The sequence below is a fragment of the Periplaneta americana genome, chromosome 13 (genome assembly GCF_040183065.1).
Source record: "Periplaneta americana isolate PAMFEO1 chromosome 13, P.americana_PAMFEO1_priV1, whole genome shotgun sequence".
Lineage (NCBI taxonomy): Eukaryota > Metazoa > Arthropoda > Insecta > Blattodea > Blattidae > Periplaneta > Periplaneta americana.
The window spans coordinates 5214759-5239486 of NC_091129.1; the positions used below are offsets into that span (position 1 = coordinate 5214759).

The 24728-nt window shown below is 34.0% G+C and overlaps 2 protein-coding genes across 4 annotated transcripts in view; both read left to right on the forward strand.

Annotated features, from left to right (window-relative positions):
- Nucleotides 1–24728, forward strand: part of LOC138711700 (alpha-tocopherol transfer protein-like) — a 44532-nt gene that overhangs the window by 19520 nt on the left and 284 nt on the right. Inside the window, exons 2-7 of one of the 3 annotated variants that reach the window (XM_069842845.1) lie at nt 260–361; nt 3250–3407; nt 7258–7438; nt 15386–15635; nt 16452–16562; nt 21509–21614. In XM_069842845.1, the coding sequence (XP_069698946.1) occupies nt 3263–3407; nt 7258–7438; nt 15386–15635; nt 16452–16562; nt 21509–21614 (793 nt within the window). In that variant the 5' untranslated portion in view covers nt 260–361; nt 3250–3262. The remainder of the gene's footprint in view (nt 1–259; nt 362–3249; nt 3408–7257; nt 7439–15385; nt 15636–16451; nt 16563–21508; nt 21615–24728) is intronic. The other 2 variants (XM_069842844.1, XM_069842846.1) reach the window with 2 other exon arrangements.
- Nucleotides 1–24728, forward strand: part of LOC138711699 (alpha-tocopherol transfer protein-like) — a 190140-nt gene that overhangs the window by 1713 nt on the left and 163699 nt on the right. The window lies entirely within an intron of this gene.

A 24728-nucleotide genomic window follows, 5' to 3' on the forward strand; every position in this document is an offset into this window, starting at 1 on the left:
TGAACCTGTTGTACCTTTGAACATATTCCATTTTATTTTTTCCATCCTTAATAGATGTGTAGAACAGTAAAATATATACACGAAGTTGTAAAGGAATCTTCAATAATTATTTAAAGTATTTTTTAAATTAAAAAATATAATTTCCCAAATTAAAAAAAAAATAAAATGTGAAAAGTCTTTAAAGGTACAACAGTCTCCCCTACATCTTACACATAGCCTACTGTATTCATCTCACGTTGTTTACGTTGTCTACTTACAGTATACCATTCAATGCGCTATCTGAGGGATGGCGACAGGAAACTACTTTCAAGCAATGCAGATAGCGTAATGTGTAACGGACATGGAAGGTCCTGAAATGCAGGTCTGTAGACAGCAGTGTATGTGTAAAAATTGCACTGTCCAGTCGATCAGTTCTAGTGAAATGGAGGAGTACACGAGAGCGGAATAAGCAAACCTGATTTTCGAATACGGATGAGCCAATGGGAACAGTAGACAAGCTCACGGACTGTATCGGGACAAGTACCCACGTAGGAGACATCCGGACCATATCATTTTTACACAACTGTTCGAAAAGTGAAGAGAAGGGAAGGAGAGCACGTGGTGCCAAATTACAATTCTATTTCCACACAATTATTTTTTCTTATAACTTTCGACTGGCTCATTTCCGGACCATTGTTCCTGATCTAAAATTGATACATTTGCCCTTCACCATCATCTCTGAAAGTTTGTAACACCACTTTGGAAACACCCTGTATATAGCAATTCTTAAGAGCTAACAGTTCTGCCTTTAGTTTTGAGACGAATGAGTTGTTTGTGGCGCCAAGCTGCACCGAGGAACAGGAGTACTTACTTTTCCCCAAGCTGTGCTCATTAATTTCAAATCATTTTCATTTCTTCACAACTAGCAATTACGTCAACGTATGACTAATCATAATGGCATGTAAGTACAGCGAGTCAACCGTAAGCAATGTCATTAATTTCAGGGTGCCATTCTTTCAGTTATTTCAAACAACATTGTTTAATACGACTTTTATTATATTCCTTCCTTTTTAAGACAATAATTGTTTATTTATATTGCGTGTTTTGGGGAAGGCATAGATTTCATTCCCCACATGCATAATCAATTTAAGACAGCAATGTATTATATTAATAAATGTTTGAAATAATTTTAGTTTTGTCATAAACTGTACATATATATAAAGTAACATTTTTCACGAGTGCTCTGCGAATTATGAAAATATAAAAAATAAAAAGAAAGGCAAAGGTGGATGAATGTTTAAAGGAATGAAAGAACGAATAAACCAATAAATGAAAGAATGAAACAAGGAATGGATCTACGAATGAGTCAATAAGGAAGACAAAGAAAAAACCAACGAACGAACGAACGGCTTTAATATTTCCATATAAATTTATCAATACATTTTTACATATAATGATACAGGGACATCATTTCATTTTTACTAACATTTTTAATATTAACCTGGCTATGCCTTCTTTGGATCAACGGTTGATAACAGTTTGCTACCCCCTTCCACGACTGGAGTTAGATGATACTGGCATAATATACAAACAAATCGCTTTGCTAGGTATAGGACGGAAGAAAAGTATTTCATCCATTAACGTAAACTAGGAAATATCACGCTTTTGAGTTTGGTAATTTTCATTGGGCTTTGTTTAATCAAAATACAGTACAGTATTAACAATGAGTGTTTTTACTCACAAACTGAGCTGTCCATGTGGACGTATTCATTATGCAATGTATATTATACTGTCTACAGCACATAAGCGTACACTATAGAGAATGAAGTTAAATTGAAAAAAAATGGATTTTTAAATACATTTTTGAAAATGGTGGCCGTTCATTTTGATACAGGCTTCAGTTCTAATGTGTGTAATTCCAATTACCAGTTTCGTCCTTCCTACTAGTAACTCATGCTCAAATAATCCTGTACCTACTCTATAAAAGAGTACCTTACGTACTGTAAATTCAATCTTCACTTCTACCCGATCCGAAAAGATAAAATTACTTAGACATGCTATCTACTGTCCGTTCAAGTGGTTATGTCGCAGGGTCGTAGAAATGGGGGAAATCACGTGACAGTTAATTAATTAACGAGACCCTTCTATTTAAGTTATTTTAAACAGTTGTATGTGTATAACTTTAAATAGACGTCCAATTCCTAACAGAAATTGATATTCTCAGAAAAGAGCTAAGACAGCCCAGCCAGTAGCCTTTACAGAGAGGCGAATAGAAGATGGTGGGGGAAACCGGGATGGGTCGTAGGCAAATGGACGACAGTACCTGTGCGAAAATGATGCAATATTGAAAGCACTTTCGTCACTGGAAAACGTGTACATATTTTTGGAACGTACTGTTTACTATGACCGTAAGGCTACTATGACTGTATACGCGGACATGGATCTGTGTGGAGAACGGTTGAACTTCATGAGTAGAAGGTGTGGGAGTGAAGTACATTCAAAAACTCAGGTACAATAAAAATTGAAGTACAAATAAAATGATGTCCCTGTATATAAAAAAATGGATTTTATAATTATCTTGACTTTCCTTCTTTCTTTATCTTCATTTACTTTATTCTTAATGTCAAATATATTTGTTATGATTTAAGCCCTTCATAAATCTTTGATTATTCTTAATATAGACCCACAAAATTAAGTGCCAAAAACCTGCAACAATTTGTAAATGTGATCATGTTAATATTGAAAATCGTCCCCTGCTCTCAAATAAATGGCATGTTAATGATACTTCGTCTGTCTACTGGAACGTTATATCGTTGGCAAAGATATGTGAGACAAAGATCGTAAATTAAGCTGCTGAGGCCTGAGAGTATAGTGTACAATACCATACTTTATACAGGATTATGATATAAGATGTATGTGCAGAGACCAGTAGTAAAGAATAAAATTGCATGTGTATGCTAAATGTAACGTGCACAATTTTTTTCAGCATTTTCCTCGTTTCAGCCAATTTCTTTGATATAAACTTTAAAATAAAAGAAGAAATATCTCAGGGCTCAAGAAGTTAAGTTCTGCCGCTTATTTTAAATATTTATGTATGTTACATCGGAGGTGTAAAATGTTGTATTAAGGAACTATATTTTATTCACTACGTTACGAACGACTACGAATTCAGTATGAACCAATATTTCCACTCATTAAAGCTACATCATTTTAAATATAAGCATTACACATCTATTAATCAAACTATTGTTTATTAATTTTTATTTCCAGACTACAAATTATAATGGCGAAAGAATTCTGTGTCCCAGGCAAAGACGTGGTACAAAAAGTCAGGCAAGAATTTGGACTAAATGAGCAAAGAGTGAAGGAATCAGTAGAAGCTCTGAAGAACTGGCTAGCTATGCAGCCCCATCTGCCTGAAGAATCTGGTGCGTAACAAATATACACGTATGTGTTGCACGTTAATCAATATGCTTGTTCACTGCCATAGTCTATTTTTTGTGTCATTTCAGATATGTTAGCGCGGGCATTTCTAGTTCTAAATGACATGCAATAGTGACGTAGAATATCAGAATCGTATGCAGGCATACGCTTAAAAGATATTCTAGGTTAATGTTGCACCTCCTTTAGAAGGTAGAAATGCTCCCGCTGAACACACCTAGGTTATGTGTTTGTGGAAATTAACAAATATACGCTTCTAAATGCAAGCGAAGATATATATACAAAGATCTAATTTTAATATGAGTTACAGCACAAAAATCTGAAAATAAGGTACATTTGAATGAAAACTTCGGCCGACACAAGAAATCCAGAATACATAATAAGCATATTAATGTTTGTAGTAACAATTTGAAGCAAAAGAAGAAATTCCCTACAGTATTCTGACAACATTATTATTTTAAAGAAATTTAGGCCCTATATAAATGACTGTGCAAAGTGGATAACGAATCCCTCAGTATCATAATAAAATTATAATTTTTGTATCTTCAACTGTGAAGGTGAGTGAGAATTTTTATGAATTTCGTGAATTTAAATTTATTAATGTTCCTCTTGCACAAAGACTGAGACACTTTACCTCCCATGCAGTTGTTGCTATGTTGTTCCTCTCGATTACATGAGAAGTGCATAAACTCTAGATGCATTCGTCATTGATTGATGTGCCGATCTTTATCCAAATGTATTGTCGGATCTAATATAAGACTCCCTAGATTTTGTTGATCGACTGCAACAATGTCCGTTCCTCTTGTCGAGCCATCCTCTGCTAAGCAATTACTGTTGTAGCTACAAACCCCGCGATAATTAACACATGTGGGTAAAGAGAAGATTGATGCAAATTGTTAGTGAGCGCTGATATCCCATTCAAAACTTTGCAAAGTCCACAATTTAAAACGTTCTTTAGAAAACTTCCACTATTGTAGAATTTTTCTCAATACGTGCGTAGCCTATACTATTTGTATTGTATTGTATTGTATTGTATTTATTAACATTCCATGGTATTCATACATGCTTACAGCTAGAATATGGAACAAGTCAAAAAACTTAATACTATTATAAAGTCTTAATTTATAGTCATAGTCTAGATGAAATATATACAGATGAGATTTACAATTTAGTCTACTAGTACACCACATAGTTTTAGTATCAATTTCATGAAGTGTTATTGAATGTCATGAATTCACCTACAGAATAGAAGGCGTGAGAAATTAGGTACTTCTTTAATTTGGCCCTAAATAATTTTATGTTTTCAGTTTCATTTTTTATATCGATAGGGAGGCTATTAAAAATTTTACTGCCATATAACGCACTCCTTTTTGATAGCACGATAGACTTGCCGATGGAGTATGAAAGTCATTTTTTGACGTGTATTTATGCTATCAACTGTTGAATTCGTTACAAAGTTTTCACGATTACATTTGAGAAAGACTATTAAAGAAAAGATATACTGACAAGCCAGGGGTATTATTTGTACTTTTTTGAAAATAGTCCTACACGATTCCCTAGATTTGGCACCTACTGTTATTCTAGTTACTCTTTTTTGTAATAGAAATATATTGTTACTATCTGTGGAATTTCCCCAGATTATTATTCCTAAACTCATTACCGAGTGGAAGTATGCAAAGTATATTGTTTTGAAGACATTGATATTTACTACCTTTTGCATAGATCTAATAGCAAAACAAGCTGAATTTAGTTTGGGGGTAATTTCTTTAATATGATTTTTCCAATTTAACACATTATCGATTTTTAAGACAAGAAATTTGGTTGTTGTTGTTTCTAAGAGGGATCTATTGTTAATTATTGCGCTAGAAATTTGCGACGTTCAATTTGGACAGGATTTAAATTTAATTATGTTAGTTTTTTACAATTTAATACTAATTTATTGACTGAGAACCAGTCACATATTTTGAAGAGAATTTCCTCTGTTGAAGATTGGAATGTGTTGGCGTTATTGGCTGTAATTACTATTCTTGTGTCATCAGCAAATAATATGGGATGACCTACATCTTTTATAAGGGGGGCAAGGTCATTTATAAACACTAGAAAAAGTAGGGGACCTAATATTGATCCTTGAGGAATTCCATTATAAATAGTTCCACATGTCGATGTAGATTCCATAGTTGTATTGATTTCAACTTTATGTTTCCTATCTATGAGATATGAGTGAAACCATAATTAATAACTTACCACATGAAACAATTTTGCGTTTGTAAATGCCTTCGTAAGTTTACGAATGATTGACGAATGAATGATATGACCACAGTCTACTATATACAGTCACGAAGCTTGAGTTTTGAGGGTGTTAGAAACAAAAGACTGTGACGGTACTATTTTGCATTTCCTGTTATGAGGCGATATTAGCGATCCTAGTGGTGAGCAACTATATATTGTTTGCATATTTACTACGTATTGAGCTTCGCGACTGTATATGACGCTGTGGATATTTTTTTATAAAATTACATAGACAATTGCACTGTAAGTAACAGAATTCTAGTTTAACTCACAGAAAACCTGAGGCGTTAGTAATTGGCACGTGCGTAGACAATAGTTGCACATCATTGAGTACTCTTAAACCAGCGATGAGTACACAACTAATGAAAGAAGAATTGTGTATATTGTGACAGTCGGGAGTCGATCGCGTCCCACATAGGTCGGGGGAGCACGGGAAAACGCGGCGAAGAAGGTTGCAGCCGCTGGGGCATGGGGGGGGGCAGACGTAAGAGGGGGCGCGAGGTGTCGGCGCGGACGTGACGAAGGGTGAGGAGGGAGTAAAGCAGCTGAAGAGAGAAATCCAGAGAAGTTTGGATAGGCGTCATCTTCTGGGCATCAGTCGACTGACCGCGAAGTTTCTCGTAACTATGGTTTGGTTATAAAAGAAGAGACGCAATTTAGTAGCGGGAGTGTTGTTGAAGTCGTTGGACAGCAAGCCAGCCTGTCTTGTGTAGCAGTGAAGCCAGCTTCGAGACCGCAGTTCGACTTGAGTGTGTCTGCAGCTGTGAGAGCGCCCGAAGTACTGAGTTCGAGTGCAGTGGACCGCAGTTTGGGACCTGAATTCGAAGTTCAATGGACTGTCTCTAAGGTCCGGGGTTCGAGATACTGTGAACTCGAGTGACTGAGCTAGAAGAACATGAGGACTTATTTTCAACATATTTTCTTTCATAAAACATAATTTTTCGTTATGGTCATGGATAAAATTACATATGGTACTTGTGAGTGTGATCTTTATTGTACTCGAGTAATTTAGGCACTCTGCTGCCGCCTCGTGCTTAAATGATTCCACTCGTGCAATAAAGATGCACTTAACTCACAAGTACAATACCAGAAATAACTATTTTATTTGTGCTGACATTCAGGCAGCAAATGAAATAGTATGAATTCGATCTTGCAATTAAGTAAATTATTTCACATACACCTAAAAATTTTCATTTTGTGCATCCGATGTCCCCGCTAACATCCTTAAACTTACATCCCATGAAGTCTACTTAATGTAACAAGAACAATAAAGCGAAAGTGTGAGTCAATTATTCAGCTTCTGTGTTATTCTTTTTTAGATACTTCTATGTTAACTTATTAATTCTAATCTCTTTCTCACTTGGTCCTTCTATAACTATAAATATAATAAAGTCTTCAAACTTGTTTTCCTAGAGTGGTGAACAAAATCTTAATTTCGCACACTCCAAGATATATCCTAAACTTCATGAATTCAAAATGTTATTGTAGTCTCTTTGCGTGGTTTTCCAACATTTCCCGAGGTAATTAGGAAGCCTGTAATTTGTTTAGTTTCTCTACCAGGCAGTTTACACGAGGCCCGATTAGAACGCTGGTTGATACGCTGCAAGAACAGCATGGAGAGAACCAAGCAGTCCATAGACTTGTACTACACACTCAGGTCCCTGTCTCCAGAAATCATGTGCGACTGGAATCCTAGAAGTAAATGGTTTCAGGACACCGCTCAAATATGGTGACTATAAAAAATTCTCTAGTTATATTCCTATGTTAAATTGTCATGTTAATTACTTATTGATATATTTTTGAATTCATGTCGATGTAATATTCTTAATTGTTATTTTCTATGATTTTATATTATGTATGATTTTGATATCTCTCTCTCTCTCTGTCTCCAAAAAAAAGCGTGAAATTTTTCATTCACTTTTCTCATATTATCTTACGCGGAATTCCAATAGATTTCTGCTGCTTTCCAATGTGTAGTGAGCGTTTATATTTCTCCTAATTTCTGAATGCTTGAAACTATAATTTAGGGGTTGGCTGCAAGAAAGCCGTATCAAAGAAGGCTTAGTTTTGAGATAATGCCCAAAAACTATCTGTACCCGCATCTCTTGCTGGAATATGACACTATTCATACATATTGTAGGGTGATACGTTCTCTTGTGATTACAATGAGTTCCATGGTTAATGTTTCAATATTGTACGAGAACGAAGCACCCACTTTCTTTTAACTAAGCCCTTCTTCCATAGAGGAGCGTTGAAAATACTGCAATACTGATAACTTGTCTTTATTTCTATATGCAAGTCTAGGTATTTATCTATACTATAATAATGAAGGTAATTACAGTGTATTGTCTACAATAAAAATACATATATAGTGTGTTCGTTTACTAAATGTTTATATCATTACAAATAATTAATCCCACTCTTTTCATTTTATCATTTTAACTGAAAGTACCTATAATATAGGCTTACAAACACTGTAGGGCCCACCACTTTAAGTGACCTAATAACTTAACATAAACAACATCAAGTCTTGTTAGGATTATTGGAGTGTTTGCCTCTCATTTCTGTCATTACTCATTATGGCAACACCTACTTTCCCAATTTTTGTCCAGTTATCACTCTTTCTTAGATATTTTAAACAACTACAGAATAAAGAACTTGCATAAAAATTGTTCTCAGTCATGATACTGTACACTCAAAAACATTACCGGTGCTGTTGTTTTAGAGTTCTTTGATGTTGCTTAATGGTCCTCCTTTCCAAATATCCCATAAGAAATGTATCCTGTTGGTTTTCGATTCCAGTTTCCCTACAGAAAATGGTTTGTTCCTCTGTAGACATCTCGTATTTTCTTCTGGCAGCAACTGGATTGAATGTTTTGCTGCTAACTTGTCAGAAATATGGTCGTTCCTGAATGACAGACACTAGCTTGAATCTAACATTTCATTGCACTGCATACGCCTATGTTATTAGTATCTTACATTCATTCTCGAGTGACAAAAATAAATAAAGGTATTGTAGTTTTTTGTCACAATTTTTCCTGAACTACTTCTGCAAGCTTTGTCGTAATTCGTCGTCGCTTGCTACATTATTCTTTCATAGTTTGTTAAACATTCTCCGTTTTCTACCTTTCCGTATGTAATTCATTTTCACCCATGTTTTCAACATAAGGAAGGTTATATTCGCTTCCATTAGGCGAAAGATAAAATACATCAGAACATTCTTCAGACAACACGAGCACCCTTGCAGTGATCTCGCCGATCCTTGAACCATAGCAGTGATATGGAAGATGGACGCAATTCAATAATCAATAATACCTCTCTATTACAAACTATTGGGAGTAAAGCCATAACATCGCGGTGGTTGGTAGAAACGCCGCCAAAGAACGAATATCGCCATTTTACTGATCCACGGAGTTTAAAAATTAATCGCCGTGTGCGGTCCTGTCATCTTTCTTATTACCAGGCTTCGAGACTTTGGACCCGATACAACAAGTTTACTGTGCATGCACTATAAGTTGATTCTCTGCAGGTAGATAGAGATGTGTTGAGGTAACAACGTTGCTATTTAGAGTAGAGTACGGTAGTAGGGGGAAACACATATGAACATTCTGAAAGGAAATATACATTACACAAGATAACGTCAAAAGAATGTGAAAAGCATTTATTCTCCTGTCTTTTATAAGCATTTGTGTTTAATTATACACAGTGTTAATGGTGGAAATAAGCATGTAGCAATTTTAATTTTTTTTCATTTATCCTATTGGTCGTCTTTAGGCAGTGCAGTTACAGTACCGAATTTCAATGTGATACAAGACACATTTTCAGTATCTCAATCGTAAATCTTTTTCGGTTATCTGCAAAACTTTGTACTGTAGAAAGCTGCGCTCTACGTCGCATGTCGTGACAGGAGCAAATCGAAAAAACCTAACATCATTGCAGTGTCTAAGAGACAGTCCTTTATTTTTATTGGGTTATTTTACGACGCTGTATAAACATCTAGGTTACAGTCCTTTATTCTCGGGTTACTCTGTGTCTACTAAATTGCTTTTTATGTTACACAGTGTTCCATATCCATTATTTTTACACAAAATTAATTTCCAATTCTGTTTTACACATTCAGTAACCGGTACACTTGATGTCTCATTAATTCTCTGCATCATTTTCTAAATTAATTTGAGGGCTTCCGGTACCTCTTGCTCTCACTTTTCTAATCGTGTAATACTTTCAGATACAGTTTGTATGAAAACCAAAATTATTCGTCAGCACCTTCAAACCCAGAGTGTTTTCCTTTGCGTATTTGTTGGCATTCATTCTACAGTACCCCAACCCACTGTACGCTTTACCACTATACTCAGTACGCCGTTATGCAGATTTCCCACTGGAATCTTCTATTGGGTCCGAAGCCAGCTTATTACAAATCAAACACACAATGAATGTAGAAAGTCACCATACACCTATTAAAACCACATAATTATATCTTAAAGAAGCGGTTTGTAACCTGAGTATAGAAATTGATAACATATAGATCACGTTGAGGGATAGATACAAATATGAAACAAATATAAGAAAGAAAAATAATAACTCTACTTGGAAATTTGTTAAAAGAATAGAGATGTAAAGAAATATTACAAATCAATGCTCAAAAAACGACTTCAAACACAACTAGGTTTTCCTCTGAAACAGGTGAACCTCGCAGCAGGTGGAGCTAGAGTCTGGTCAGGTCATGGTACAACCAGATGCAACTGTATTGTATTGTATTTATTAACATCCCATGGTATTCGTACATTGCTTTACAGCTAGAATATGGAACAATTCAAAAAACTTAATACTATTATAAAGTCTTAACTTGTAATCACAGTCTAGATGAAATATATACAGACAATATAGTCAACTAGTACAGCACAAAGTTTTAGTATCAATTTCATGAATTGTTATTGAATGTCATGAATTCACCTACAGAATAGATGGCGTGAGAAATTAGGTACATCTTTAATTTGGCCCTTAATAATTTCATGTTTTGAGTTTCATTTTTTATATCGATAGGGAGGCTATTAAAAATGTTTACTGCCATACAACGCACTCCTCTTTGATAGTACGATATACTTGCCGATGGAGTATGAAAGTCATTCCTTTGACGTGTATTTATGCTATGAACTGTTTAATTACTTATAAAGTGTTCACGATTACATACGAGGAAGACTATTAATGAAAAGATATCCTGAGAAGCCATGGGTATTATTTTTAGTTTTTTTTTAAGTAGTCCTACAAGATTCCCTACATTAGGCACATACTATTATTCTAATTACTCTTCTTTGTAATAGAAATATACAGTTACTATCTGTGGAATTTCCCCAGAATATTTTTCCAAAACTCATTACCGAGTGGCAGTATGCAAAGTATATTGTTTTAAGGTATTGTTATTTACTATATTTTGCATAATTCTAATAGCAAAACAAGCTGAATTTAGTTTGGGGGTAATTTCTTTAATATGATTTTTCCAATTTAACGCATTATCGATTTTTAATCCAAGAAATTTTGTTGTCGTTGTTTCTAATAGGGATCTGTTGTTAATTATTGCGCTAGAAGTTTGCGAGGTTGAATTTGCACAGGATTTAAATTGAATTACATTAGTTTTGTTACAATATAATACCAACTTATTGACTGAGAACCAGTCACATATTTTGAAGAGAATTTCCTCTGTTGAAGATTGGAATGTGTTGGAGTTATTGGCTGTAATTACTATACTTGTGTCATCTGCAAATAATATGGGATGACCTACATCTTTTATTAGTGGGGCAAGATCATTTATAAACATTAGAAAAAGTAGGGGACCCAATATTGATTCTTGAGGAATTCCACTATTAATAGTTCCACATGTCGATGCAGATTTCATAGTTGTATTGATTTCAACTTTGTTTCCTATCTATGAGATAAGAATGAAACCATTGGTGTGCAACACCTTTAATTCCATAATATTCTAATTTGTCTAGCAGCATTTTATGATTTATACATTCAAATGCTTTGGATAAATGACAGGAAATCCCTCCAACTTGTAATTTTTTATTAGATGCCTCCAGGATTTTGTCAGTTAAACTAAATGTTGCATTTTCTGTGCCTTCATTTTTCCTAAATCCAAATTGTTCTGGGACTAAAATGTATCTTTCTAGATGATGATATAATCTTTTATACATTACTTTTTCAAAGATTTTGGAGAAGACTCGTAGAAGTGTTAAGGGTCTGTAATTTTCTGGAGACATTGTTTCTCCCATTTTGAAGATAGAAATAACCACTGAATAGTTTAATCGCTAAGGAAATATACCATTGAACATTGAATAGTTACATAAATAAATTAATGGCCCAGCTATAATAAGTGAACTCGCTTTTAATATTTTGTTTGTTATTTCATCATGCCCTAAGGAGTTTTTTTACTTTAGATTTTTAATAATTGCAATTACTTCTTGTTTGTTTGTTGGAAATATTTGAATATTTGGGAATTTTGTCGGAAAATATTGTGCTAAATAATCTAAACTGTTGGTAACATTATGTTGGGGGATGTTGAGGTTATCAGTTATTGTAAGAAAATATTTGTTAAATATGTTTGCAATTTCATTTTGGTCTGATATTTTTGTATTGTTAGATATAAAGGTATAGTTTGTTACTTTAGTTTTTGATCGTCTACTTTTCTTTTTGATTATGTTCCAAGTTGTTTTAATTTTATTATCAGGGTTTTGTATTGTTGTGTTATAGTGTAAATCTTTAGCTTTTTGAATTACTTTGTGTAATATTTTTGAATAATTTTTATAGTGTTGTTTTAAGTTTGTATTATTACCATTTCTGCTCTGTATGTATAATGATCTCTTGGTTTTGCACGAGATTTTAATACCTTGTGTAATCCATCTATTGTTACATAATGTTTCATTTTTTACTTTACAGGAAAACTGGATTCAAAAATATTTAGAAATGTTTTATGAAACTCGTTGAATTTACTTTTCATATCACTTTGACTGTACACTGATTTCCATGTTTCACTTTTAAGATTTAGTGAAAATTATTTAATGATTCCCTAGTTATAATTCTGAATCTCACTTCAGTTGGTTTTTTTGACGATGTGTTAATATTTATACTTAGGAGTTGAACATCATGATCCGAAAGACCATTAATTATTGGGGTTGTTTGAGATGTACCTATTTTTTCTTTTCCGACGAATATGTTGTCTATTGCAGTAGCTGAATCCCCTTGTATTCTGGTCGGAAAGTTTACTTTGTGTATTAAATTGAAAGATGCTAGAAATGAATTTAGTTGATCTTTCATATGGCATTCTGTTAGATAATCGACATTGATGTTTCCGCAAATAATGCATTTACGTTTCAGTTTCTGTAAGTGTTGTAGTGTCTTTTCCAATAAATGAATAAAATTTTCGTAGTCTCCAGATGGTGCTCTATATAGACATATTATAATGAAATTATATGTTTCATTTTCTAATTCAACAGCACAAATTTCTAAATCCCTCTCTTTTGAAAAATATGAAAGATCAATATTTTTTAAATTAAGGTCAGAGTTGAGATATACACTCACGCCTCCATCCTCAAGAGTTTGTCTGCAGTAACTAGCACCTGATTTATATCCTTCCGGTGAGAGAGACAATATTTCCTGTTGTTTCATATGGTGTTCGGTAATACATAGCACATTCGGATTTAAATGTTCGGAATCTAAGGATGCAAGGAGTTCATTAATCTTATTTCTTATACTTCTTATATTTTGATGGAATACACTGAATGTTGATAGTTTTACGATTTGTGTACCAGTGGAGGCCGCATTTGTGTTGTGTTGAAGTAATATAGCAATATGACGTGTAAACGACGTGAAACGAGTGAAGAGGTGAGGTAATAATTAATTTGCGTAATGAATGTAAGTCTCTTTTCGAAATACCAAAAATTTTGGGAAGGCCTAGAGCATCCATTCGGAGTTTAATTAACAGAATTATTTAGTCCAAATCTTTAAAAAGTTGAAGGAGATCAGGTCCTCCAACAAACGAGCTGAATCAATGATACTCAGAAAAGTGAAGTAAATGCACAAATCAGTATTTCGAGAATAGCTTGCGAGTTAAATCATGAAATTCATTTAAAGGTCAGTCCTTCAACAGTAAGAACCTACATAACAAATAATTTTCACAGTAGAGTAGCATGCAGAAAATGTTATGTCAATGAGAGAAATTAAAAAAAGAGGAACATGTTGGCTAAAATACATGTCAATATGGCAAAGAAGTTTTGGAATAGAGTCATATTTACCGACGAAAGCAACTTTAATGTATTTTCTTCGGATGGTATGGAGGAAAAAAAAATCACAAAGCTACAGAAAATGAATCCGAAACTCAATGTTCTTGTTTGGAGGTGCATGAGCGCTGCTTGTGATCGATCCTTGCATATTATTAATGGTAAGTAGATATAAACCCAATAGAGCATATGTGGGCGTAGCTAGAAACCAAATGCAGAGAAGCGCAACTCAAGAACAAACTGGACCTGAAGCATGCCCTCTTAACAGAATGGAAAAAAAATCGCCTTCCACGACTTAATATTTGCTGGCATCAAATTCAAGAGTTTTTTCCAGGGTTTTCCCTCAACCCAATACTAGCAAATACTGGGTAACTTTCGGTGCTGTACACCGGACTCACTTTATCGGCATTATCACCTTCATTTCATTCAGACGCTAAATAACCAAGATGTTGATGCAGAGTCGTAAAATAACCCAATAAAGTAAAAAATAAAAGACATGGTGATATGAAGACAGTGACTTAGACTTCCTCTATTGAAAGGTGAAATACAATGCAAAACCCTTATTAAGTTTTATGGTTTTCCAAGAAAATTTCCACCTTGTTGTCAGCTCATCTTCCTAGCATATCAAATACATACTTTTCTGGGATTCGTCCCGCCCATTCCTTATAAAATAGCCATGTCTACAATGTGCGCAAGTAAGAGCGTAACTATCTTTTTTTTTGTAAAATCTGATAATTCGGATTATGATAGGGCCCAGTTTTCTGTTTCGACCACTGTACTTTTGCTGGAGCTGCAGTTTCTGTACTGAGTATGTATATGAAGGTTGTGTGTTTAGTTTCATAAAGAAAAAAAAAAACAGTTTACTGTGGTATGTGAAAAGTGATATGTCATGATGATAGGAAAGGAGGACGTTTTTGTCTCTCTTGGAAAAAATAGTTTCTGCTTACGGGGATTTGCTTCTACACACTGAAATGAGAAAGTTTGTTGCGGGAAAACTCTGCTACGATACTTTGAACTTCGTTGTGAAATAGTCACAAATCACAGAAAACTGATAAATCGATTAAATTCAAATAGTTTATTTATTAAGTATTGTGATAGATCGAAGGCACTAAATATTAGTCATGGCTCTATTCTAGTATTGAACATGATGGCGGTGATTTTAATAATGTGGTGCCAAACAGGAACGATCATTGTGCTGACATGGTTACTGTGGTGGTATTGGTAATGTTACACGTGGTCAATGTATCGTCTACAGTCATAAGGATGGTAATAGTGATGTTAATGGTGGTGATGGCGTTCATCTATGTAAATGATATTTACATAAATGATTACCCTATTATTGTTGAATGCGGTCATTGGGAAATTATTCTCCAGTAATAAACATATGATTCCTGTTGTTACAGTTGTTTCTTTCCAATGCCAGAACTAACACCTGAAGGAGACAGAGTTATTATAATTAAATATCTGACTAAGGATACAACTAATTTTCTGTATGAAGATCAAGCTAGAATGACTTTAATGACAACTGAAGTCAGAATGTGCGAAGATTATTGCTTCACAGATATACTTATAGTGGATATGGAAAATTTTACACTCGGACATAATTCCAAAATGAAGTTTACTAGTGTGAAGAAAGGCGAAGTCTGTTTTATGGTAAGATATCTTTCACCTTCTCATTAATTAGACATACAGTATCTGCTCGTCTACATTTCTCATTCGAGTACTGTAGGCAAACAGGAAATTAAATGTATCACACTAATAACTCAATAGGTAACGCAAACCTCATTTCCTAATGAAAAACGTTTTATTTAAATTTTAATCTACAGGGACTTTATTATGACGCGAGGCGAGAAGATGGCGGGTGATTTGTGGCCCACTGTTAGCGTGGTTCCCGCAAGCGCGTAACATTTTCTCAGACACTTGTACAATACATAACATTACTAAAAATTAGTAAAAGTCAGACATGTTTCGGAGATGCTTCTCCATTCTCAGTGACTTTACCACGACGGCTGGTTCAGGTGATCGAACATCGTTGTTGCTTGGCTTAAAGGAGACTACCCCTAATGCTGTGAGCAAAAAAGATCTGAATTCTCTTCGTACAAGCTTATATTTCTAGATAAATTCAATGTGACAAAAATGCAAAGCCTGGTTATAAAATTTTGAAGGCTTAAGTACGAAAGATTATTAGTTTCTTGTTTACATACTACTGTTCATTTATGATGTACAAGGATTTCAGCATCAGTATTTTCTTAATTTTTAAGGAAGAATATGCTCGAAAGATGTATCATGTTTTTGCCTTTGGAACCCCAAAAACTCGAATGATATGCAGATGGAATTTTCGCTGTATGAGCTCATTAGTAGAAGATGTTTCCTGAAATGGTCATGCCCAGTTACTACTATAGCGATTGCTTGCTTACACAACAAACACAAAGGCTTGATTTTAATCATGTGCATTTTTTCTACTATCAGAAAGCGTTCAGCACTCGAATGAAAGCACTTCACATCATTAATGCACCTTCTTATGCTGAAGTCTTCTTAGCGATAACGAAAGCTGTTTTCAGCTCGAAACTCACTTCAAGGGTACGTATTTTCTTACTAAAGGTAAATTATATAATTATGATTCCATAGTAAACATATCGCCTATTATCCAATAAATCCACATTTACATTAATATACCAAACAATAGAGCAAGTAAATCATTTTAAATCCCTAATCTTCATATTAGAAGTGACACAAGCCTGGAAAGTATACGAAAGTATGTAAATCTCAGCAGGCCAATATTAAGAAACACAGATTGCTCTTTGTAAAATCCCATTAAGTACATAGTTTCTAGTTTATGAGAATGAAAATTGTACTTTAATTATCAAATGCATTTAACAAACTTTGAATTGGTGTAAATAATATTTTTTTCTTGTATTGTATTGTATTGTATTGCATTTATTAACATTGCATGGTATTCATACTTTACTTTACAGCTAGAATATGGAACAAGTCAAAAAACTTAATACTATTATAAAGACTTAATTTATAATCAGAGTCTAGATGAAATATATACAGACGAGATTTACAAAATAGTCCACTAGTACAACACATAGTTTTAGTATCAATTTCATGAAGTGTTATTGAATGCCATGAATTCACCTACAGAATAGGAAGTTTCATGGTAGTGAAGAGGTGAATTTTCTACATGCTTTAGTTCAAATTCTTGAAAATAATAAGTAAGCAAAGGAACTGCACTGCAATGAATTTGTCACCATGAAGAAGCGTGCCTCATGGCATGAACCTTCTTACACAGAGAGATCGTGCCTTCAACATGCTCATTTTTTCAACACGATGTTTCGTTCCTTTGTTTTTTAGTTCTGAGAACGTGACCTGGCGCTTAACACCACGGTAATTTTCTGTTGTTTTAGAATGAAGTTTTCTTCTCTCGTATGTGCTTATTACTCTCTGTCACATAGGTCACCTTCCTCTGTTATTCCTACTGCAAAAGCTAATATGGAGGGCTGAAAATGACACCTAAACACTATGTTGTACTAGCAGACTTTATTGTAAACCTCTTCTGTATATGAGATGTATAGTTCCAAAAGTCGACATCTGCCATTTTTATGAAAAATGAGTTACGATCATGTTTTATATCTTTGGGTTGAAATACATTGGAAAAATACCATTTCATCCTCCAAAACTCGATATTTCTAACATAAATCAAGCTTTAAAATATGGAGTTTTTTTCCAAAACCCGACTTATTTTGTTAAGGTATTGTTCCAAAACTCGACATATGCAGTTTATTCCAAAGTCCGACATTTACACTTCCATTGTGTGAACTATGAAGGCCAGTAATGTTCCAGAAGTCGACATCTTTGCTCAAGACAAAGAAAGTGTGTGATTTCCTTATGCCACTAGTGTTTTCTTTTAGAATATCATATTTCTTCAGTGCAGGGAACTTACTGGGAAAATCGACAATGGAACTTTAGCTGAATAAGAATATGCTTCATTATATTGGTACTTCAGAGCTGTGCAGAATTTTACAACGTGTTGACGTGTTGTGTGAGCGTCTTATAGAAGTAAAATTTTCATAGAATCTCACATACAAATTTCGCCTTTAGAGCCTGGGCGTGGAAGAAAGAGAGTCGGTGACACAAAGAACTAGACAAAACATAGAAAAGGGATAGGAAGTTAAGTTTTATGGTAACTGTTATGTTTGTCTTTACAGTGATTGTTCGATGCTTGCCTGTATTTGATCATTCTTGTATTGATTATTGGTAGCTACTATCTCAGAACTCAAAACTTTATCCATAAACCAATGAAGTTTCCTAACTCAGCATAAGTGTTTTACAGTGTCCCCAATAAGTTGGTTCAAGATGAATTCATACTCAATACACAACAGCTGATTATCCTAAAACATATTTTGTTAACAGACCAGTGAGACATCAGGGGATGGGAGCAGGTCGTGTTCTGCCAGTTTACCGACAAACTTTCTTAAAAATCTTGCAAGTGTCAAAGAATTGGGAGGGACTTCTATTTAAGTGGCATTTAAAAATTGGACTTCCGCCAGTAAAAAAAGAAGAGAAGAGGATACATGTACCAAGAAATGTGAAATAAAGTGATATGCTATGAAAGACTTCATCGAACAATTAGGTAAAATGAGTTACTCTATTTCCTCCATACCAACGGATAGAATTTTTATGAAATTGAGAAGGAGGCAAAGGAGATGAACGTTATGAAATCCGAAGATTACTGCAATATCGTTAACAATGACACCATAAACAAGTTAAGTATAGACTGTCCAGTTTATGACTGAAAAACGAATATACAAACTGTTTTGAAGCCACCAAATGGCTGGCATTTCAAACTAAAATTCTGTAAAAGAATCAAGATAAAGGAATAAAAATGGAGTTACGATAAGTGGTGAACAAAACTATAGAAGAATTGTAAATTTGTACAAAGGATTTTGAACAAGGGGAAAACGTGCTCTGGATGGAAAAATCACACTTGCACAAAAACACATGCATAATCTATAAGGAAGAACTAAGTAATGTTAACAAATTACTTAAAGAAATGTTTAAGATAACTGGAGAGACATGGAAACTTTGGAATATTGCAAGAATATTACAGACCGTATTTATAACGAGGATCAGTATGAAGAAGATTGACTATCTGTGAACCATAGCGAGAAGAGAATTTCAGGATTTAAAATGTACACTTAATAAAGGTTATAATCTTCTGATGATATATATATATATATATATATATATATATAAATAAATAAATAAATGATAATTGTTTATTATATTCCATGGATTCAATAAAATTAATAGCTTCTTAGTATAAAATGTGGATTATTTATGGGAAATAATATTATTAGAATTTCCAAAACCCGACATAAATTTTATTGTTAGTTCCAAAATCCAACATCTATTTTATTGTTAGTTCCAAAATTCGACATATGCAATAGTTAGTTCCAAAACACGACATGTCCAAATTTAATAATCTAATAACTCTTACAAAAATACATACTTTTAGTTCAAACATGTAATTTTATCCTCAGGTATACTATTAAAGACTATTACAAAAATGTCCTGCACATCTCAACACTGGAAATACTATATATAGTTTTTTGGCTTTTTCTCTAAACCACTTAGAAAGCAAATGTCGGGTTTTGGAAATATACACCTCATATATTTCAACTAGACTTTCACTATAAATTAAGACTTAATAATAGTATTAAGTTTTTTGACTTGTTCCATATTCTAGCTGTAAGCAATGTATGAATACCATGAATGTTAATAAATACGATACAATACAATACAATACAATACGATCCAATTATGTAAGAATATCCGTGTGGCGACAGTTTACGGGTACGTAAACCCTGATTTTAAAACGTTCTCATAAATTGTAATCTATAACTTATTTTGCAGAACCACATACGTTCTGCATTTTTTAATAATTTTTATATTTCACCCCAGTTTAAAATAATTAAAATGATAAATATATATATATATATATATATATATATATATATATAACTTGTTTTTGGACATAAAGTTACTAATTTTGAATATACAGTGTGTAACAAAAGTTTCTGTAAGAGCAAGTTAAAATTACTCTTTTGCTAATTTCCATTTTCTCAGGAACCATGACCAAATTTCAAGGTGTAGGAGTTGGTACTACATTATTGTGCAGTGATGCAACTCTTTATTATTAATTTCGCTGACAATGTGCTACTTACCATCATATAATTGAAAAAGAAATGGATTTTTTCACTGTACCAGAACCTTTTGTTACACTCTTTTTGGCCACATTTCACTTCTATCGTTAATTCGAAAATCTACCTTCTCTAATCATGGATTAACGTATTCAGTGAATTTATTTATTTTTATTTTGCTAACAATTATAACATAAAATATAATATGTACAGACAAACTTTAGCTCGCTGCTCAAAGAGTACAACTCGTCCTCAGGGGTGGATTCCTGAATTAGATATTAATTTTAAATACGTCAGGAGAGGTTAGATATAAGGAAGAGATTAATTGGATGACAAACAGAATCTCTGCTAAAGTGCTTAGCTGGAGATTATAATATTTACCGCGCCAAAGAAGCAGTCACATTCTGATGTTTACATTGGAGTTTCGTAACAACACCTTGCTTTACGGTAAAGTGTTGTTAGCCCTTCTCCAAACCCAAAAGGTGGAGGTCAAAACACTATCGGGTGTCCGTGACTCCTTATGGTGATAGGGACCCTCAGTATATACATATACACTCCCATTTTATCGCGGAAACATAAAGCAAAAAGAGAGAGACAGAGAGAGAGAGAGAGAGAGTATTCTGTCTGAGGAGCAGCTGACCGATAAGTTTTGTGGAGACCCAGAATTAATTCAGTTGCCCTGCACTTTTTTTCACTACACTACTGAAATAAAAATACGAAAATAAATCCCCGTCCCCTATTATACATTCTTGGTATTCCATTTAAAAATACTAAAATGAATTACTTTCACAGCGAATCTTGAAAGATTCACCTGTAATCGTCGGTATTTTTTACAGTTATTCTTTCCCCGTCATTGATATTTATCCTTTCCTCTCAGAATCCTTAACTCCTCTGATTCTATTATTTAGCAATTCATTCAAGTTCTACTGATTCGATGTTAAATAAATCAGGAAGTTCCTCATGAAACACTTAGAATTATGTCTTGTTCATTATGTGAAATCTTGTAGCATACTTTGTTAGTGGTGGGTGTCTTAATGCATAGTACGTTAGACCTAGAACGAAACCTTTTCCTCCACATAGCTAATTAATCGAATTTCACTTTTCTGTTGAAATAATTAACTTCCAGGTTTCAGGACCTCATTTATTAAGTTAAAGTCCTACTTCACGAACTAGATATATTTGGCTTTAATTGATCATTTAATTTGTATAACTTTTGCAGTATTATTTCATTTGTCTTGACTGTAGTTCTGTAACTATTTTATAATTAAAACAATCCGATTGCGAATAGTACTAAAAAGAAAAAAAACTTACAATTTCCAGATATTTGTTCATGGAAAGGATCTCACAAACTTCAGTAAACAAGTACCGCGAATGTGCCTTCCCGATGATCTGGGTGGGACAGGAGGTTCACTGCAAGAGAACTGGGGTAAGTATTCTACAATCACAAAATCCTCAGAGTACTAAGCAGTTTTGAAACTGAGAGCTGTAACATGAATGTAGATGTTCTGAGAAGTTCGGATGACATGGCAACAGTATGAATCCACCAGATTTAATGAATGAATTAGTGAGTGGGTGAGTGGAAGAATGAATTAATGAAAGACTGAACGAATGAATTAATGGAGCAAAGTTAAAATACGTTTATAGAAGAAGCCGGAATAATCCAATCGAGGTCGCAAATGAGACAACATCCCAAATCGCCTGCTTTATAAAATTCAGGTTTCTTCAGATGTTAGCTCTGCTAAGGCTCAGTGAGCTTCCATCGACAAGAAATAGCCAAAGTCCATGACTTTATAAAGTTTGTGGCGTCTTCATCCTTCGTCTCCATGTAACAATATCTAAAGCTTATCGCCTCAGTCTCTATTTCGTTGTCGGCAGTGCCAAGTTGGGATCGTGTGTTGCTGGAAAGTCACCGGGTTGACATATCTGGAAAACGGAGGGCACTCACCTGCCGATCTAAGTTTCGAGTGAATCTGATATTGAAATAACTCTGGAAGTGTTAAGTCTGTAGAAATGAGACAAAATAAGCGTAAAGGAAAGAAAACGTTTGGTGAGGACAAAACTAAACCAAACAATCTTGAGTGAAACAGCATGCAGCTTTGAATTTTTTTCGTTTTTTTTTTTCTACACAATAATTTTGATTATGCTCTTCCCCGACCGAAATGTTTTATGTTGTGGAGAATGTGAATAGTCGGATGCCAAATTCTTGACATCTTGAAATGGACGAGAATTTTCCATAAAGCAAGTGAAACGACTAATATCTGGACAACAAGTGACGAAACGACTGACGATATCTGTCGATACATTGCGAATTTAGTTGACAGAATATTGAATCCAGATGTGCCATTCCGAGTTTACCTTACGTACACATACCAACTTACTTACACAAACCAGGAAATAATCACACAATTTGTGAACAATGGACCGAAAGTACTATATCCAAATAAAGTTGACGAAAACAAAGTGATGTTCGTCTACATAGATAATACGGCATGCATGTTTGTTGCAATGGCGTTGCCTTGTGTTTTCTGTCATTTATGTTACACTTGACGGTCTTACCTAAGATGTGAACCGCGTACCAGAAGTAAGGGTATAAATTCCTGGCGCCAATAAATAAATCTCTACGCTGAATAAAATTTTCGGTAAGTTACGGTCAAAGATATGAGCTTTTAGAAATGAGATCTCAGATATTCCTCAGCCATATCAACAAGTAATTAACTGATGGAATACGAGCAAAGTACTATACTGAGCAATTCTTTCAGATTCAGTAAGTCATATAATAACAAATCTACCCGAAGATTCTGCTTGTGTTACTTCGGCGGCACAGTTACTCCAAGATCCCTCCATCCCCCATGATTTGGCTTACATTAGGTGGAGTTCACACGAAAAATCATGGGAGAGCAAAAGAAGTGTGAGAAAGAGTGTGTACAAATATGGAATGTGTTTTACAAAAAACAAGTAACTGAATGAAATGTGCTGCAGCAGCAGATATTCTTGTGGGGAAATCCGTTGTAATTGAATGCAACAGTCTAGTTCAACATGTACTATAAATTTTGTATTCCCGCATCTGGTCAGATAATGTGGAACATTCTTTTGACCGACAAGTACCAAACGTAATCTCTAGAACACCTACAGAAGTTTTTAGTAATTCATTGCGAAGCCAAATAAGATTTAAACAATTCAAACAATTTGTTAAGGGTAGATGATGGTATTTTTTGGTGAAAAATGAATAAATTAAAAAAAAAATCTTTAAAATATACTGATATGTGTGTGGAATGCATAGCGTAACATTTTATAGACATTTGTGCCCTTATCGGACGTTGAGTCGCCATTTTTAAACTTCCTGCCTTATGGATTTTTAAATCACTCGCCCAATTTTATTCTTGTTTCCGGTAAATTACATTTTCAAAAAAAAAAATCTTTAAAATACACCTTAAGATGTGTGGAATGCATTGCATAAAATTTTGTGGGTATTTGTGCCCTTTTCGGATGTTGAGACGTCATTTTTCAACTTCCTGCGCTATGGATTTTTAAATCACACGCCCGCTTTTTTTCGGTTTCCAGTAACTTCATTTTTTTTTTTGCTACATTGCCAGACAAAAATGGATATAATTTCTGAACTATTAAACATACATGCATGAAATTTAGAACACACATTCTTTAGACCTTTAGAAAACGTTTCTCTGTAACAGAAGTTTGTTAATTGATTTCATTTTAAAAATACGTCTGTTTGTTTGCAAGAAAGGAACTCACAAAATTGTTATTAAATTTTAATTGTTTATTTTACAAACGCAGTGACTAATAACAAAATTCTGTTACCGACAGTTTGTAGAGCATGGCTTGGAAATACATTGCAATAACTGTTTGAATCTATCTTTAAAAACGGTTTAGATATATTGGTTTTAGTATAATCCTGCATTGGATATTTTTTGTTTTCAAATTTGGGCCCCCAAATAATTTGTTTTTCAAAATATTTTCATTTGGTTGAGTTTCCACTGCTATGAGCTCTCTACATTAAAAAAATTAATATTTTACACCAAATAGGAAAAAAATTAAAAAAAAATACCATCCTCTCCCCTTAAAGTCTGAAATGCATTTCGGTGTACATATATATTTTTAAGTGACAGTACCGATACATTTCATAAAGGTTAATATTTTACACAAACGCACTTTGGATAATAAACAAAAGTTTCCTTCTTTTTACAAATCAATTCTAGGGGTATAATCTTGCCCTTTTCACCTTTGTCAATAAATTTGCTAATTTGTTAATATTGTAATATTTCTTTCAATATTTATGTTTTTATCCTACACTTTTAAAGCATGTTTTATAACATAGGCTTATAAAGCTTAATGAGATACTGAAAGACCTTGTTGTTTTTTATTACCCACAAATCCGCGGTCTAGTCATAACACGACTTTCCATTCAAACGCCTTTATTATATTAAAACAATATAGGTAACAAAATGTGTCGTACTTTGGCTCAATTTCTACCTAAACTATTTCTACATTTTGTTTTGCGACTGTCTAGCATCTTGCTGGGACT